Source organism: Perna viridis, chromosome 3 (genome assembly GCF_037379345.1).
Source record: "Perna viridis isolate PV_CMFRI_1.1 ecotype Kerala chromosome 3, ASM3737934v1, whole genome shotgun sequence".
Taxonomy (NCBI): Eukaryota; Metazoa; Mollusca; class Bivalvia; order Mytilida; family Mytilidae; genus Perna; species Perna viridis.
In genome coordinates, this window is record NC_142447.1 from 26,697,391 (window position 1) to 26,717,857 (window position 20,467).

Genomic DNA, 20,467 nt, shown 5'->3' on the forward strand with positions numbered 1-20,467 from the left:
GCACCTTAGCAAAAGTGCAATTTCAATGGAAAATCCCATAGAAACCATATTTTTTATTTTAATTTCAGAAAATAGAGAATAAAGGGCCAAAATCTTATTATTTCATGTAGACTTACTGAATTCTTGAAAATAAACACCAAATTACCCCCAGCAAATACTAGCAAATACAATTTCTGATACCCTGGCAACCCCCTTATTAGGCACGAGACCGCAATTAATTTTCAAGTGCATTTCAATATACACATTTGAGCAGATTAAAAAAATTCCACTGGTGCAAACTGAATAAAACTTCTCTGGCCTAAAGATATGTACAAACAGGATTTTATATATCAATTGTAGAAAATTTTACCATCATTTTCTGAAATTAATACATATAATTCGGAGATGGGGTAAACATGACAAATGAACTGAGTTAAAAGTCCTAAATTTTAACCTTCTTCCACTGAACCAAATCACAACTTTTAGTCAGAATTGATTAATGAAAAAAAATCCCAAGTAATTTTAACCTATTTTCTACCAATTAGAGGCAAAACTTCAGCAAATAAGTTTCCAGTAAAAATATGAAAAAATGTGGAAGGTACCTACTACCAAAGTTGGAACTATATTCATATACAACGAAAACCAAGGGGAATTAATTGTGTTCTCGTACCTATTAGATCAACAAATGTGCTCAATTTGAATAAAAACTGCACTCATGTCAAGATAAACCTTTTTTGACTTCAAGTACAAAGTTTCATCATGATTAGTTGAAAAATATATAAGTTATAGCAAATTTAGTATCAGTGGTACATTACATGACTCGCATGTCCAATGGTCGAAGGAAATAAGGCCCCTCTAAAATGTGCATTTTTTTTTTTAATGCAATATTTTTGTGATTTTTTACATTGGTTGCATCATATTATGTGTATTTGATGCAATGAAGTTCAGTTTACTCAAGTTCCAGCTGTTTTAAGGCCAAAAATTGGGTTTTTATACATGCGGCCATGGTCAATGCACTTTTAGACCATGTATAGGGGTACACATATGAAAACTCATTTTATGATGCTGACAAAGACTTAAATTGATCAACTTCAAACATAAAGTGGTCTACACATATCAAATGTACATTGAAAACAATAAGAAGTGGTTTCAAAACTAAAACTGTCACTCCAGATCAATTTAAACCAGACCTCTACAGAGCTTGTTCAAGTGTGATTGTGTCCGATATTAAAAGTTAGCCTTTATTTGGGTTTTGAAGGATGAAAGATCTGAAACAAATGTAAAATAATGTAAGGTTCTAAGCTTATCAGGTACATAAGCAGACAGTCAGCTGTATTTTTCCAGTTTTTCTACAAAAAATTTCATTTTTGAAACCTTATAGTGTATGCGGAAGTCTAAAATTAGGTGTTTTTGAGAATCACAAGGTATATACATGTAGTGACTTACATTAGATGCATGAATATCAATGGAATGAATATATTAGGTTTTTTTTCACATTATTTATATTATTTACTAGCAAATACAAAAGATTCAGACCAATAAAACACATATCTGTGATTTTATAGATCCTAAGACAAGGCTGTGAAAACCCCTGATTTTGCCATATTTCATTGACTGGGTTCATAAAAATTACACTAAATTGTCAGATTTCTGCCTAAACCTTGTTCATAAAGTATGTTTTTTGTTGATTTGATGTTCCTAGTGTATAGTTAGAGGAGAAAAACTCAAAGCTGTACAATATTTTCCCCACAGGTTTATATTTCATACCTAGCACCTTAGCAAAAGTGCAATTTCAATGGAAAATCCCATAGAAACCATATTTTTTATTTTAATTTCAGAAAATAGAGAATAAAGGGCCAAAATCTTATTATTTCATGTAGACTTACTGAATTCTTGAAAATAAACACCAAATTACCCCCAGCAAATACTAGCAAATACAATTTCTGATACCCTGGCAACCCCCTTATTAGGCACGAGACCGCAATTAATTTTCAAGTGCATTTCAATATACACATTTGAGCAGATTAAAAAAATTCCACTGGTGCAAACTGAATAAAACTTCTCTGGCCTAAAGATATGTACAAACAGGATTTTATATATCAATTGTAGAAAATTTTACCATCATTTTCTGAAATTAATACATATAATTCGGAGATGGGGTAAACATGACAAATGAACTGAGTTAAAAGTCCTAAATTTTAACCTTCTTCCACTGAACCAAATCACAACTTTTAGTCAGAATTGATTAATGAAAAAAAATCCCAAGTAATTTTAACCTATTTTCTACCAATTAGAGGCAAAACTTCAGCAAATAAGTTTCCAGTAAAAATATGAAAAAATGTGGAAGGTACCTACTACCAAAGTTGGAACTATATTCATATACAACGAAAACCAAGGGGAATTAATTGTGTTCTCGTACCTATTAGATCAACAAATGTGCTCAATTTGAATAAAAACTGCACTCATGTCAAGATAAACCTTTTTTGACTTCAAGTACAAAGTTTCATCATGATTAGTTGAAAAATATATAAGTTATAGCAAATTTAGTATCAGTGGTACATTACATGACTCGCATGTCCAATGGTCGAAGGAAATAAGGCCCCTCTAAAATGTGCATTTTTTTTTTTAATGCAATATTTTTGTGATTTTTTACATTGGTTGCATCATATTATGTGTATTTGATGCAATGAAGTTCAGTTTACTCAAGTTCCAGCTGTTTTAAGGCCAAAAATTGGGTTTTTATACATGCGGCCATGGTCAATGCACTTTTAGACCATGTATAGGGGTACACATATGAAAACTCATTTTATGATGCTGACAAAGACTTAAATTGATCAACTTCAAACATAAAGTGGTCTACACATATCAAATGTACATTGAAAACAATAAGAAGTGGTTTCAAAACTAAAACTGTCACTCCAGATCAATTTAAACCAGACCTCTACAGAGCTTGTTCAAGTGTGATTGTGTCCGATATTAAAAGTTAGCCTTTATTTGGGTTTTGAAGGATGAAAGATCTGAAACAAATGTAAAATAATGTAAGGTTCTAAGCTTATCAGGTACATAAGCAGACAGTCAGCTGTATTTTTCCAGTTTTTCTACAAAAAATTTCATTTTTGAAACCTTATAGTGTATGCGGAAGTCTAAAATTAGGTGTTTTTGAGAATCACAAGGTATATACATGTAGTGACTTACATTAGATGCATGAATATCAATGGAATGAATATATTAGGTTTTTTTTCACATTATTTATATTATTTACTAGCAAATACAAAAGATTCAGACCAATAAAACACATATCTGTGATTTTATAGATCCTAAGACAAGGCTGTGAAAACCCCTGATTTTGCCATATTTCATTGACTGGGTTCATAAAAATTACACTAAATTGTCAGATTTCTGCCTAAACCTTGTTCATAAAGTATGTTTTTTGTTGATTTGATGTTCCTAGTGTATAGTTAGAGGAGAAAAACTCAAAGCTGTACAATATTTTCCCCACAGGTTTATATTTCATACCTAGCACCTTAGCAAAAGTGCAATTTCAATGGAAAATCCCATAGAAACCATATTTTTTATTTTAATTTCAGAAAATAGAGAATAAAGGGCCAAAATCTTATTATTTCATGTAGACTTACTGAATTCTTGAAAATAAACACCAAATTACCCCCAGCAAATACTAGCAAATACAATTTCTGATACCCTGGCAACCCCCTTATTAGGCACGAGACCGCAATTAATTTTCAAGTGCATTTCAATATACACATTTGAGCAGATTAAAAAAATTCCACTGGTGCAAACTGAATAAAACTTCTCTGGCCTAAAGATATGTACAAACAGGATTTTATATATCAATTGTAGAAAATTTTACCATCATTTTCTGAAATTAATACATATAATTCGGAGATGGGGTAAACATGACAAATGAACTGAGTTAAAAGTCCTAAATTTTAACCTTCTTCCACTGAACCAAATCACAACTTTTAGTCAGAATTGATTAATGAAAAAAAATCCCAAGTAATTTTAACCTATTTTCTACCAATTAGAGGCAAAACTTCAGCAAATAAGTTTCCAGTAAAAATATGAAAAAATGTGGAAGGTACCTACTACCAAAGTTGGAACTATATTCATATACAACGAAAACCAAGGGGAATTAATTGTGTTCTCGTACCTGAATCCGTGTCCGTTCGCCCTAAATCTTGTTCTGCCTATTACCTGTTCGTCCCCAAGGTTGATCCGTCCCTCAGTCCATCCAGCATATTTTGCCAGGAATTGTATCAAATACGGTTTTATAACAAACGGAACTGACAGTTATATTATGGTTTAAATAACATTAATGTGGGGTAGGCATTGCCTAAATCAGCGAGCACCGTGAGATTTACCATACATGTACCGTCTGTGCGAGACTCGTAAAAATAATAAAGGGCATTACAAAGAGGGGGAGGGTCGACCCAAATGAAATTTTTTGCTTCGCAAGTGCAATATTTTTGTTTATATTTAAGCAGCAAGCGAAATCAATATTTCTGTTATATATGAATATCCCCCCCAAAAAAAAAATCCAATCCCATAACCCCCCTTTCCTCTCGCTCTCAAATTGGTCAATGACTTTACAGCACTTCGCAATATTTTACATTTTTTATACCTTAAGGACTTCTCTAGCAACACCCATTTCAGTTTTGGCCTGTCAGATCAATATTAATCTGTACATATACTGGAAATATTACAGTTCTCCACGGATGGTGGGAATATTTTACACCTATCATGTGACGTAAATTTGTTTGTTTGTTGGGGTTTAACGTCCGAGCAGCAATATTTCAGCTATATTCAGACGATGAACATGAAATTGATGATAAAATGAACATGAAATGATGATGAAATGAAAATGGGATGGGACACAAGGACAATGGGATGGACAAATTTTGATTGCCACTGGAAATAAGGAGAGGTGGGTAGGGTCGGGCAATGTAGCCTCCTGTGGTGGAGCCCTATGGTTCCTACTCCGGGAGAATACCACAGTAGGGTTCTTTAACGTGCGAGGAACGTGGCATCTTTCCCAACACGGTGCACCATTATGGTTTGCGGTCAGGTTTTCCGTATTATAGCCCGACAACCCCAGCATGTAACACGCCAGGGGTACCCCATTCCACCACCTGGGGCACACATCCCAGTTGCTCTGTGGGCAGAGTGCCCTAGCCCCCGGCTAGGGTTCTGAGCACTATTTAGTCGCCTTTTACGACAAGCTTAGCACTGCTGCAGGCCTATTCTTTAAACACCCGGACCTGCACGGGGCAAATAACTGCATTATATAGTAATACTGACTGTATTTATAACAATAGCGTATATGTATGTATATTTAGATAAAATAGTTAACAGTTACTATAGATACATATGTCATGAATACATGCATGTAAAAGTATAGCTACATGTAAATGCTACCAAGATAAGAGGTATGAATATCCTATAATTACGGAAAACAAGGAAACTATTCAATAAATGTAACATTATGGAAATAGAGAAATTAACTACTTGTAAACCTGAAAAGAATACTTTCCAGTTGTTGCAGTGTACATGTACATGTACTCTGTTTAATATTTAAGAAGTACTATGGAACTGAAAATAATCATTTTCAATTGCCAATCATATTCATTAAATAATGAATAAATTATAGGTACGGGTCGCGTGCACTAAGTCTTGTTTCTACGTACATTTGTACATGTACCCTGGGAAAAAATCTTCACAGGGTATTTGTGAATATTGATAGAAAGAAGTGCCTGTGCTATGTGGATGCACCTTAAAAAAATGCTGGTTCAAAATTAAACTTTTAAATAATGTATTTAGTTAACTAATATAAAGACACCGACCATTTTTACCTTCAAGGAGGGGGGTCGTGTGCTTAGATTTTATTGTCAGATTATAATTTTTTTTTCAATAAATGGATGAGTTAAAAACGATAGAATTTGGAGCTCTTTTTGTTTTCAAAAAGACCGTAGGATCTTGCCCTTCTTCACTTATAAATATGGTCCCTGTAACAAACCTTTTGATGAATTTTAACTAGCTTTCTGGTTATCATGTGCTTGGAATATAATATATATAGCGCCTTAGCATAATATAGAACCTATATTCCAAAAATGGCAAAATCGTAACTTGTCATCTTGTGAGTATATAACAATCATGCATTAGCTATTATTATATCATACTCTAATCTATATGACAGTACATGTACGTCAGGCGCGTAGCTGCCGTTAGACAAAAAAGCTTTTGCCTGCACTTAATTTTGCCATTTTTTTTAAAAATACATCCAGGAGAGGCATAAATGATGCTCTAAAACGCTATCTCCGCGGAGCTTCGGGGGGGGGGGGCGACTTCGGAGGGAAAAAAATTTACTTTCTAGGAAACTAGAAATACTGCCTGTTAAGGTCTCAGTATCGTATTAATTTTTCCATAGACTTTTTTTTTAGGATTTTTTAAAAATAATATGTAAATTGATTCAATAAAACTTTCACTTATGTAGCATTTCTAAGGACATGTGAAAAAATAATTTCCTGCAAAGAAAATAGGGTGAGTCCACGAAGATCGGACAGAAAAGTAGTCTTGAACTATAAATAGCCATTTTCCCTACTTTCACTTTCGTTTTGCACTCACCAAACCAACCTTTTCAGTGGGACATTTTTATGTTATTATGTTAGATTTTCTTTTAAAAAATTCATCATCTTACAGTGTGATGTATGCTATATTTTATAAGTCATTGTTCATATCTTTTGACAAAACATTAGTTTGTAGAGAGGCAAAAAGAAAATGCACTATATTTTTATAGCATCCATGTTTGACCCGCTCAGGGATATGCAATACGATACTGGTACCTTAAATAGCTCTCTAGGTAGAAATCTGCCCTACATTATACCAATGTGTCCTATTTAACTACCACAGGACACCTATATGATCTTTCGGACACCGCCTTTTAAGTTTAAATACATGTAGCTATCAATTATGATGAGCTTAACCTCTAAGGGACTTATCATTGTTTACATGGGAGGGGACTGGTCATTTTGAAATCAAACGTATAAAATTTTCTTGACCCCCCATGATATTTCACTATTTTTTTATCCCCCACCTTAAAACATTTTAGAAAAATGCCCCCCCCTTTTTTAAAAAAAAAAATCTGAACCCCGCCCTTTTCCACTTACAGAAAAAAATTGATTATCCCCCCCCCTTGCATTTTGACCAGCCCTCCCTTCCCAGGTAAAAATGATTAGTCCCTAAAGGTCAAGTAAATATAACTCACTGAGGCCATTTAAATCATTGTTCAATTTTCTATACTATTACATTTTCAAGTTTATATTTTAGGGCATGTTATATAAACAGTCCCTGTAAACCAAAGAACAAAAATTAAAACTGATACTAGTATTTACAACCACTTTATAACATTTCTTAAACATTTTTTAAAACCGTTTAATATTAAGAAATTTCTTAGAAGGACTGGTGCATGCATTTATATTGCAAAGTATATTCAGGCGGTACAAATATTGAAGTCATCGTTGTTTTAAGAGCCAAAATATCGTCCAAATATCTAAAGGTGTTATTATTTTTTCTGCCTAATGTTGTTTTGAAGGTTTTTATTTATTAAAACTATAAATTGTGATTCGTTACACTACAGACAGAGATCAGCAATAAGTGGTGCACAATTGGTCCCTATGGGAATTCCAACAACTTGACAATATACGATTTCGCCAACGCGTACGAAAATATTGTCTAACAGGAATTCGAGTGCTATAATCATATCAAAAGAAGTCCAATGAACGTAGTTGTTATGTTTTTTCGTTACTAGAAATAATCTATAAGAACTCGAACAAATATATTCACATCCCGATTTATTAAATGACCACTTGATAAGATGTAAATTTTTGTTTTATGAGATTATTTGAAAGTGTATCGTATAAAATTAAAAAAGTCAAAATTTTGAAAAGATTCGATACAACATGGGCATGTTATTTATCAAACACTTCAAGCGAGTTTTTTAAAATGCTGAAAATAGTTAATTCCACTATTTTCATAAGCTTTGTTACAAAAATTTAAAATCAGATTGTGTTTATAATATTGAACGCAATAGTAATTAAACTAAAAGTCTAGTTGTAGAGCAGTGTCTTGAAGAGGAAATGAATCTATATTCATAAGGTGATTTGTGAAATTTGGAAGCAGTACAGGGTAGGAACTTCCATGCTACTAGATTCAGCTTGTAAAGAGGTAGAGACGAGTTTTGTGTAATTCGGTCACAATTTCAATTTCTGAAAATTTAGTCAGTTGAAATGTTGGTGAAATAGTAATTTCTTTTTGTAGTATTTCAATATAAAATTTACGTCAAATAACTGTTTGCAGCTTTATCAGTAGGAACCAAAAAAAATCATTGCTGAGTTCTTTCAATTTGTGTTATATTCAGGAAATACGGTTTTTATGTTGTTTATTATTAAAGTGTCCATCAGAATGTTTTATTTGGATGTCAACTATTTTCATAACTGTTTTGAAGAAAAAAATCGGATGCATTCTTGTCTATTTTCTACTTTTTATACAATACGAATGGAGTGATTCTTGATGATGTTACGACGTTTATTTCAATTGATAGTGGATGGGGGACGATACTTAAGGAGGTAGACCTAGGGTAAGGGACACAACTCTTACAAATCAATGGAACGTTTGTATTCATCATTTTATACCAACGTCATGTAAGCATCAAAGTAACCTGGACTGTTATTCTGTTTCAAAGGGATGCTTGAAAGACTTTGATGAAATTGCATATGATACAAACATATCAATAATTTGAATTGGTATGTCCCTTACCCCAGGTCTACCTTATTAAGTCATTTTTGAAGAAATATTTTCAACTCTCGGTCTTTAACGACGCTCAGATTACCTGTAATAACATGGGGACTGACTATAAATATATTTTGAGTTACTTCAATTTCAAGATATCGGCATATTTATTATTTTCCGTGATTTTAACATCTTTGCATAATTCACTATAATTAAAGACATATTTACAGGTTGACTTTTATTGGTATTGCAAATAGAACGGACTTCAGTATTATCAATAATAGCAGGGGTAGTTTCCTTAACAGTATGATCATTTAATATACCAGCAATGTTGATGAAATCAAAGTCTTAAAAGTTTATCAATATATTTTAAATCTTATAAAATGTATTTTGTGATTTTCTGGGCGATCAATATTTTGAAAAAGATTGAAATAACAGTAGGCAATTATAATTTGAACTGTTATGTGTATCTATATGGTTTATACCGTTCGATTTTTATAGGGAAGGGACTAGGATCGAATTTGAAATAAAAAGGCATAACTGAAATTTTTTTCAAGAAAGCCAGGACAGGCCATCAGAAAAAAGACCGGGTCTTTTACTGCTCTATCATTTTTTATATTCAAACAAAAGGCAGGACCTAAATTTTCTAACAATAAAAAGGCAGTGTAAAAAATTTGATCCTAGCCCCATAAAAGTCAAGTGGGTGCTCCTTTCCTGAAAATTGAAGTCATCACTACAGAAGTTTTATGGTAGGCGTCATGAACTTGTGGATCGTTATTTGCACCAAGAAAACTGATTTGTTCAACGTGTCATAGTTTTCCTTTCCTCATCCGTCTACCGTGGACTTGATTTTTATTATCAGCTCGGTGGGTGTTTCTAGAAAAGCAGAAGACGCCTACCCTACCGAAGCACTTGGTCCATGCACCCAGTTTTTAGTGGAATCCAAATTGCTTATCTAATTTTGTAACTTTGTAGATATTATTATAGTTACTTGATCTATTTTGTTGCGTGTGTCCGTTAGAATCTACATTCCCTTACTTATTCGTTCATGCATGATCTGAACAAAAAAAAAATAAAATAAAATAATAACTAGATATCATTGAGATTGCATCTCTGTAAGCCCCGCTAGAATAAAAATGCTGTACATCAGCCGCGCATAATGAAGAATCGTAAATTTGACCTTGAAGTCAAAGTTCAATTTGAAAGGTGGCAAACCATGGTACGCAATACATCACTCTGAGCCCGTCATGCCCAATATCTAAAGCCTACACAAAAAGACAAATAAATGTTACAGCCAAGACACAAATCTGTCATTGCAAAATTATTAATTTGACAGAGGTTAAAGATCAATTAAAGATCACTAGCCATGGTACGCAACACGTCGTTTTAGCTGTTCTCCCCCAATGCCTAATAGCAAAAACAATAACCAACCTACATTTAAAGACAAACAAGTTACAACCTCGTCATAAATGTCATTTATTTGACTAGATGCGGAACGCCTAAACTGTCTGATGAGATACTCATTTGTTTACGTGTTGTCAATTTTATATTACTTGCTGTGGTTTTAGGTTACAGACCACCAATTCAACCAATGAGCATTTGGAATGTACGCAAAAATAGTCCTACGCAGAAATTACCCCTGTCCCTCATAGTGCTGTGAAAAAAGTTCTCATCTCATTTAAAAAATTTAAACAGTTTCTGAAAGGAAAAACATTTCTGTACATTTTATAGGTGATTTTGCTTCTTGTGATGTGAAGCCTAATCTCCATAATGATTTCTAAATATACCCCTATCTTGTGAAAACACTGGGATTTCCCATGCTATTTATAGACACTTCACTTCCGGTGACCAGTACTGCACTGCAAGTCTGCTAACCCCACATGCCATTCTGAGGATTGTGAGCTGACATATGTAGAATCATGCTGATATATAGTCCTCTGCAGGTTAAAGTTAAGGTAAAGTCCAGAGAAGCCATTGAATAATGTGAAATTAGCATAGAAGCCTATGGGAAGTGGAATTAGTGGTTTTTAGCCTTTATAACTACATGTGGTCTTTTTGTATTTACGTTATGTAAGAACATCTTACGTTCTGCCATTTCTTCTTTACGTTCTCTCATTTCGTCTTTACGTTCTGTAATTTTGTCTTTATGTTCTGTCGTTTTAAGATTACGTTAAGTCAACATATATTTACATTATGTGGATTTATCTTTACGTGCAGTGGTTTTCTTATAACGTGAGGTCGTTTCATCTTTACGTTATGTCGATCTCTAAATACTTTATGTGCATTTTCTTTTCTTTACGTGCAGTGATTTCTTCTTCACGTGATGTGGACAAAAATTTCATGATGATGTGTGACCCCGGGACTTTTCGATCCGATGTAAACTTCAAATCAGTCCGTAAAAGGCAAAATAGACGTCACAACGCCGATTAGAAAATTGCTGAACGAAATACATTTATGTAGTCTATCCAGTCACCCTAGAGTATTTATTCTATTGTAAAAAATAGCTTATTTCTTATTTACGTTCAATATCGTCACAACTGATACACCTGGGACTCTGTTGATGACTTGTGGCGATTTTCGTAGTCAGAATATATTTTCTTAATTCCAAAAACTTGGGAATTTCGACTCCCGCGAAAAATTGCATGAATTCGACTCTACAAGTTATTGCGTGGCTAAATTTAATTTTCTACATTAATAAACCACCAAAACTAATTTTCAAGAAAGAATTTTCAAAAAAAAAAAAATTAAAAATATTACCCCTACCCCTAGAAAACTGGTCCCAGTATCAAACATAACTTTCATTCACAGCATACCGACAATGTGAAACTCATGTTTTAGGCATTCATAATTAAGATAATGATTTACTCAACATATCTGATCAATTCAGGCGTTTGCATTTCTTTATGAATTTTCCCTTTTTATGAAAAAAACACATTATTGTCGCCTACGCTCTTGAAATTAGCAAATATGTTGGATGCATCGATAATGATAGCAATCGCCCGCAACATGCTCAGTGTACGCCGTTTATATGTTAAAAATTAACATTTTTGGTCATGTTGAGGTTTTTTTCAAGGGTAGGTCGAAGTCAGTGACAGTGTCTGCCTTAGTTTACCTCCGGCATAAGACTGTTTCCCTTAAGGAAAGTTTCACAACATGCCCACAAAAATTATGGTATTTCGGCTTAAAATTACACTAAGCAATCATTTATGAACAAACGTTTTTTTTTTAATGTGCGAAAATGAGCAAATGATAGACTGCTTGAACCCTCCTTTTCAAAAAAATTCTGGATCCGCCCTGACACGTACATGTACATGTAGCTATATACAAAAATGTATATACACATTTTCCTTGACCAAATGTAAAGTGAGCTGCTGCTGAATGATTCTTTTTTTAAATATTTTATTCATAGTTTTGACAAAAAAAGTAAATAATTTTTAAGAAAAAAAAAACAACAACAAATAACACGCACCAATTTAGTCGGAGGTTACTGGGGCCGTTGGACGTCATCTTCATCTGAGCAATCTCGGAGGTTTATTCCTGAATGTTCCGCTTTTGAAAATTTCATAATTCTTATTGTCCCCCACAAAAATTTCTGACTCTCACAAGTTATTCAGGTGTTTTTTTCATTTCGCTTTAGCTGTGAAATAAAGATGAAAAGAAGTAAAAAAAGTACTAAAAGTACTTAAAGCTTTGTAACTTATTGCAAATTTGTTCTTAAAAATCCTATCACAATTAAAGTTTGTTTTTGTCTACAAAAACATATGTCTCCCCGTCCCAAACTGTTCTGAGCAGAAACGAAAAATATGCAAGTCAAGAAATAGTTTCCCAATTTACGATTATTTTCAGTATGAATTTCTTTTGGTAAGTTATATCATAATATAGTTCTTGGATGTTGCAAAGGCTTCTTAACAGTTATTATATAACACCTGAATGATATGTTTAATGGAGTTGCGCTGATAAGGTAATTAATGAGGATTTGGGCATATTTATAAGTTCAAAGGGGCATAAATCCTAAAAAAAAATTAAGGGATCCAAATTTCCTGGTAACAAGCAAAACTAAATATGGTGTTCTTGCTACATACCACGTTTCGTAAAATTTGGTCGGATAGTTTCAGTTTAATTGCGTTGACAAGGTAATTTATGAGGATTTTTTGCAAATTTATAAGTTCAAAAGGGCATAACTCCTACAAAAATCAGGGGATCGAAATTTCCTGCTAACTTGCATAACTAGTTAATGATGTTCTTGCTCCATATCAAGTTTCGTAAAATTTAGTTCAGTAGTTTGAGTGGAGTTGCGCAGACAAACATTGTGACGGACAGATGGACAAGCCAAAAACAACGTCTTCCCATCAAAGTGGGGGAGACATAATTCTTACCATTGAGGTACATATATGCTAGTGTCACAACTAGATATTTTCGCCATTTCCGGTCTTACTACTGCATCGAGAAGAACTGAATCTATTTTGGAGATGCAGCCTCATAATCTTGAAACTTCATTGATTATTATATATGGTCTATGAAACTTCACAATTGTGCTGCTGTGCTCAGCCTGAAACTGTTTCCGCTGTTGCTTTTAATTTTGTACTGCTGAAATCATGCTTTATTAAGATTTTGCACAATGTTGTTGTATGTTAATGAAAATTTTAATTAGCCCCTTCATTTCTGTATGCTTATAAAATTGGGAAGTGTCAAACTATTATGAAAGTGTTCAGTCATATAGTAATTTCATATTTAATTTGAATTTTGTTATTCACAGTTATCATTAAAATAGAATCCATATGTCACATAAAAAAAGAAACAGGTGATTAAAATCGGCAAAAAAAAAAAATGCCAATCTTAAAAAAATATATATATTATGACAGAAACCCAACAAATTCCACTTAATCTGTCACAGAATAAAAATAAATGAAATAACCACAAATACCAACAAACAATATAAAGATCTACAAATCCGTTCTTGTAATATGTGTATATAAGGTTTAATTGCTACAAAAACACAGAGTAACACTTAATTACATGTACATTGCGAAATGGGAAAAAAATATCCACTAAATTTAGCAGCTAAGGCGAAATACTACGGTATTAAATCTTGTGTGCATTGTGGTGAACGGCAATGCGATTTCTTTCCTTATCTTTCCGGTGTAAGGCAGGGAGAGAACTTGTCTCCCTTCTTGTTCTCTATTTTCCTAAATGACTTAGAAAGTTTTTTGCCCAGCTCGATGGAGTATCACTTGAAGTTATTGAAAAAAATTATTACAGACGAAATTCATGCTTATTTTATTATTATTTTTTTGTGATCTTGTTTGCGGATGATACTATAATTTTGGCGGAAAGAAATGATGCATTGCAAAACTATCGAGATATTTCCCAAGCTTACTGCGAATGTTAGAAACTTGAAGTTAATGGCGATAAGACAAAAGCCATGATTTTCCGTAGACGAAAGTACAGACAAAATGTTGAATTCTAGTTTAGTGGTGAGAAATTTTAAATAGTTGATTCACACGCATACCTTGGGGGTTATTTTAAGTACAATGGATGTTTTACAGATACTCGTAAGAAACGTGCGGAACAGACTCAGAAAGCCTTGTTTGGTAGGTATAAACTCTTAAATAATTAGAATTTACCTATAGATTTGCAAATTAAAATGTTTGGTTGTATGATTGAACCTATATTGTTATACGGCTTTGAAATCTGCGGCTTTGAAAACATTGATGTAATTGAAGAAATCCATTTTAAATTTTACAAAAGAATACTAGGATTTAGAAACACTGTCCCAAACTATATGGTATATGGAGAGCGTGGAAGATTTCCTCTGCAAATTCGTGTTAAAATACGCATAATTTCTTTTTGGGCACGAGTGGTTCAAAATGAGAGCAAATTATGAAATTCTCTTAATCGTTTGACGCTTAAGCTGCTTGACACTGAAGCATTCACATTCAAATGTACTGAATACTTAAAAAAATACTTGCAATGATAAAGGTATGAGTGAAATATTTGCGAATGAATTTCCATGTATTAATGTTAACTTAATTAGGCAAGTTTTACAAGATAAATTTATTCAATCTTGGTTAAGCCTTATTTCATCCAGAGGCGAATTCTACTCGCGTTTCAAGACACCCTTCGGTATTGAAAACTGTATAGACAAATTATCAAAGTATTGCAGGTTTTGGATCCCAAAATTACGCACTTCTCATCCCCACTTACCAATTTGAAAAGGAAGGTGGTATAACGTTCCAAGACCTGGTATTATGCTCTTTTTTAACGTGAATATTGGCGACGCATTCCATGTATTTTTTTGTTTGTGAAAATGTCGCTGTTCAAAATATAAGACAATTTTTTAAAGTATTTGGCAAGGTATTATTATGAGTATCCAAATCGCAACAAAATGGGTGGTTTACACTCTTTTGGCAATTTGAATGTGTTAAAAAAACTTTCAGTATTCATTAAAAAAATGTCTGCTATATGCTATGACAGATTTATCACCTTTCGCTCTCTAGTGATTATATGTATCTGTATTAATTATGTATTTAATATTGCTCATTTTTGTGTCGTTTTCTTTATGTCATGTTAATTGACCTCATGTAACACATTTATGTATGTTTGTGGTGTATATAATAAAATCCTAAATCTGAAGCACCAATTAAGAAAGAGATTGCATTTCAACAATTTCAAAAAATCGTTTTAAGTCTTTTAATAATCATCATAGCACGGCTGTAAAATGTTTAACAGTATTCCTAATAATGATATATTTACTTTGAAATCAGGAGTCGCGCTCAGAATATCAAAAAAAAAAATCATATTAAAACTTGCATTTCAATAAGTAATGAACATGAACGATGATATCAGGTAAGTCGCGCAAAATAGTACAAACACTGTAAGCGATTATATATGAATTTATCAAATTTAAAAAAAAAAAAAAATAGATATGATTTCTAGATATGATTTTTAATGCGCTTTAAGTAACATTTGTATGCGGTAAATAATGCGTAGAAGTCATAACTTGCATAAATAATCTTCGCTCTGGCCTCTGGTTCTATTCAAATTCATATACGTATGGTTCAGAAAGTGCATCTAGAATTTCCTTTATTTTCTGTTTCATTCTCACCTTTTACAATATAGATTTCAGAGCTGGAGACAAAAGAAATTATGTTTCGTTGGTCGTTAGAAATTGAAAATATTTTACTTATTTCACCCTTTTGTTTCGAGTCATTTACCTGTAACTATTTATGACACCCTTTGACAACTGATTATCTGATTATTGTCTTTAGCTTGAATTATATCTAACTTGGCCATCTAGGGGGCAGCAAAAAACTGCTAATTGACGCATAGTTTTGAAAGTATCATTTTCTAGTATTTATCAATAACCGAAAACAGACGATTTCTGTAAAAGCAGTAACGGTGTTTTCGTATCTGAATATAGTGCTATTGTATGCAACCGTGAATGCTTGTTCTACAAAAATAGAGCAATAGAATCGTAGGTGGTCACAGCATGATTTTTGGACTAACTGGAGTAAATAAGGCACTATGCTAGGAGCATTTAATATGTACTAACAGCAGTTTATATATTCATTGTACATACGGGAAAACCCATGGACACCAGAAATGGACATTTATGAATTGCATTTCGTTGGAAGATCTTGGAACGGACATTTTTGGAAATTTCAGGAGAGAAAGTAAGTCCTTCTGACACATGGGAAAATTTACAAAATGGTCTTTAAAACGCAGAGATATTACGACTAAGTTTTAATGTAAGTAGAAGAACCAAGAAATCATATAAGCATGAATTTCAAAGGTTCGTTTCTCTCCTAAAAAAAGAAGAAACATTTATCAATTTTATCTCTTAATTTTCAAGTTATATATAAGTGTATAGTAATTCATAAAAAAAAACTCGTTGAGTTCATAGCCATACTCAGACAAAAATCAGTGCTATACACATTTGAAAATACGTCCATTCTGACTATGTTGTCTTTTTGATGCAGCTAGCAATATTATCAAAACTTTGATAATATACTTTTGAAAATAATTTTAAGTTCTTCTTATGGCAATTCCGACAGAATGATTTTCATCTCTTTTAATTGACAGAATCAATGTTTCTATTTTCAATTATATATCTTCTAGGTTTCACCGTACTTTTGTTACTAACGCAAGCGGTTACCACCTCAAAAGCAAACTTCTGTCATCAGACAAATTTCTGTCACCAGACGGGAGACTTCATTCGGTTAAAGAAAAACTGGTGTCACCTTTCGTGTTCAATAGTCGAAGGTTCAACAGATGAAGATATTTCAGCGTCTATGTTGCATAATTTAGAACAAATTGCTATCGAAATAATAAAAGAAAAGCGAGATCTAATAAACGTAAGTACATTTATATTATTATACTGTTTTACTAAATTGATCATATTATTTTAAGTTCCCTGCAAGTGAATAAAAAAAGATTCATATCATGCAATGCAGGCAGGCAGAACCATTTGACGTTCAAATACCAATAAGCCTCAGTTTCTTTTAAACATAAATCTTCTAGCAAAGAAGAGCAACGTTATAAAAACGCTGCATGTATATAAAATAAGACAGGAGTAAAAAAGACTTTCGTTCCTATTTTAACAATTGATTCTTTTAATTTACAAGATGGCAATGACGAAGTGCGCCTAGATAGCATTAGCGGTTCAAGCATGGTGTCATTAAGACATTGGTTATATATATATATATATATATATATATATATATATATATATATATATATATATATATATATATATATATATATATATATATATATATATATATATGAACTAAAACGTGTGTTAGAAGTTATCAAAATCAAATGTTTGTGTTTTAGACGGAATTCGGAGGAGAGCTGGCATCTGATGTCAGTCAAAATATTCTCCCGTTGGCAGTTAGACCAAACCGTAATTATGTAAGTTTTTGTATAATCTAAAGTATCTGTTATAGAATCGCTAAAGCGTTTTAACGGTTAGTTATAAATATGTAGGTATATAACTTGCCCGTGAAACATGGAAAAACATCATCACCTTTAAGTTTATTAAGATGCAAAGTGATTTTTCATGGGAAAAAAGGGGTAGGTGAGCTACTTCCATCATCTGGCGTCTGTCGTCACCTTTAAACTTTTCTTCAAACAACCTCTTTGGAACTACTTGACAGGTTTCCATGAAAGTTGGTATGATAGTTTTAAGGGCATTCTGCAACAAAGAAAAATTCCGTTTGAATAACATGGTCGACATGTCTAGTATTAGAACGAGGGGAGGGGTGGAGGTAAACCACTTATTTCAATTATATCTCAAAAACATGGAGCGTTACAGAGAAATAAAAATGACCGCCTTGAAGAAATCTTCAAAAGTCACCATTGAGTCGAAGTTGTAGGACGACTCCTTGTTAGATTATTGCTCTTGAATCCCGAAAAATGACTTTTTTGCAGTTTTTTGTCATTATATTGAAAACTATTATTGATGGAATAACGTTCAATGATGACATGATTTTTGCGATAAGACCTACAAAGTCTTTATCGGATGGACTAGGCGAAAAAAATGACGTTTTGTTGTTGCTTTAAGCAAATTTCTTAGAACCAATTATAGATATAAAAATATCAGTTGATGAAACTATCTTTACGATGAGACCTGCAAAAGTCTCTATTTGGGTTGTAGTTATGGGCCGATTCTTTGTGAGAGTTATTGCCCTTGAAAAGCGAATAACAGGTGAGCGATTCAAGTTCCTGGGGGCCTCTGGTTCATTTACTGAATTCTTAAACAATATACATTTGCGTCATTATTTGGTTGTGCTCCTTACCTTTTACCTATCCAACATAACATTAACTATTTCCATTTAAGTAATCAGACAGATTTATGCATGTCAAAAAACCACCGAATTCAGTTTTATTTCTTGTTCAGAAAGAGTTACCGATCACATAACCAGTCTTAGTTTTTCGTTTGGTTGTTGTTCGTTTGAGATAAAAATTATATAGATTGTACATGAAATTACACTCTGCAGGAGTTATCGTTCTTGATTTGGTTTCATTTGATTGATTTTTGTAGTAGATAAATGTTTGATTTTCTGAAAAGTATAGATCTGATTATCGTTATGTGACAGCATAGCATATATAGACTAAAAATCATTGTTTGTTTGTTGGGGTTTTATACACCATGAATCACTTTTCCGTAAGCTGTGCCTTAATTTTATATGGACTGGTACTTGAGTATTTTGTTGTAAGTTTCATTTTGTTTTCTTTGCTTTTTTTGCTCGTGAAGTCCACAAGTATTTGTGCAAAATTACAAAAAAAAGTTTCACGTATGAGATAAAAATTATACATACTTATTGATACTATATTACTTTGTTTTCTTTTCAGACATCCAACTTAGCTGTTGCTTTTAGTAAGATAGCTGATGTCGCACTCTATAGACTTATTGGTACAACTTGGTATGCAATAGATCATACATTAGATATCGAGTGGACCCCACAATATGCAAATAATATAATGTGCCTAATAAAATATCAGGCTATGAAAAACAGAGTACATATTCCACAAAATGCATGTCATAAGAAATTAACAATTATACGACATCCATATAATAGAGAAGAATTTGCAAAATGGATGTATGCTATTCTAGAAGACAACTTCTCGAAACTTTGTGATGTTTTCCGAAATTTGCCTTATGATTCTGTGTCATTTGGAGTGAGATGTCGATAAAATTTTGTAAATAAGATGCTGACAGCATTCTGAGCAGTTTTTAGTCTACATTTGAAAGTGTTCCAAGTACCGGTATATATTTAAATGATTAAATTTATGTGTGTATTTCTTTACCACTCTTTAGTCCATATACTAGTATATGTTTTAAGCGGGAGATAATATGTGCAAAGCTGTATTGTGGAAATGTAAAAATGAAATCAAACTATCTAATTTATGCCAGTCTCTGTATTTTCATGCAAACGTGTTCATTATTATTTCCATTTAAACAATAAAAAATAGAATGAAATATTAGTACTTTATATTTTCGTCAAATTTTAAAGATAATGGGTCTAAAATGTCTCCCTTTTCAATATTGTTTACACGGGCAAGACAATTCAGGGTGTAAGGACACATATATTGGTTTAGTTTTCTCACATTTTTATTTGTTATATATAAGTTTACCCGACAACCCAAAATGTTTAAAACGGCGAGACAGCGTTTCAATTTCTTGATGAATGTAAAATGCTACATTCATTTGTTTGAAAGATTTTGGGATACCCACATAAGAGAATATCACTTCCTATTTCCATGGGTAGCCAATTCTATTTATGAAACGGGTTGTTTTGGGTTTCATTGTAAAATGGAAAAAAACCAGACGTGTCTTATATGAAAAATGCCACGTGTAAATGTCTTGCTAATTCACCCAGTCTGCATCATCTGTTACACGCTGGGCTAGAAATGGTGCTAGTTTAAGCAAGAACGAAGCAGATCAACGAACTTCAGAGAATATTATATTAAGTAGTAACCCAAAGTCAGCAAGATGAAGCCGTTCTCCAATTTAGTTTGTGTATACAGTTCAAAAACAGTAACCAAGCCTTGTGGTACACCAGCTTGGATTCAAATGAGCATATGTTTTAAGCAAAACTATTTGTTTTCTATTAGTAAGAAAATCCTTGAACCAGCTCGTGAAATTTCCGTCGATTTCATACGAGTTTAGTGTATGTATCAA

General features: G+C 32.8%; 1 protein-coding gene across 1 annotated transcript; it reads left to right on the forward strand.

Moving 5' to 3' along the window:
* The first annotated feature begins 16,115 nt into the window (after positions 1–16,115).
* LOC148621648 (uncharacterized) lies at positions 16,116–19,584 on the forward strand. The gene is made up of 4 exons (XM_088574005.1): positions 16,116–16,454; positions 16,900–17,135; positions 17,617–17,694; positions 19,138–19,584. The coding sequence occupies exons 1-4, from the start codon at positions 16,394–16,396 to the stop codon at positions 19,477–19,479; spliced, it is 717 nt and encodes a 238-aa protein (XP_088430131.1). The 5' UTR covers positions 16,116–16,393; the 3' UTR covers positions 19,480–19,584.
* Positions 19,585–20,467: the final 883 nt, after the last annotated feature.

Bases quoted from the DNA above. Each gene is read 5' to 3' on its own strand.
- LOC148621648 (XM_088574005.1), top strand. From the start codon at position 16,394: ATGAATTGCATTTCGTTGGAAGATCTTGGAACGGACATTTTTGGAAAT. The intron at 16,455-16,899 runs GTAAGTCCTTCT...TATATCTTCTAG, and splicing joins TGGAAATTTCAGGAGAGAAA to GTTTCACCGTACTTTTGTTA. The intron at 17,136-17,616 runs GTAAGTACATTT...TTTGTGTTTTAG, and splicing joins AAAAGCGAGATCTAATAAAC to ACGGAATTCGGAGGAGAGCT.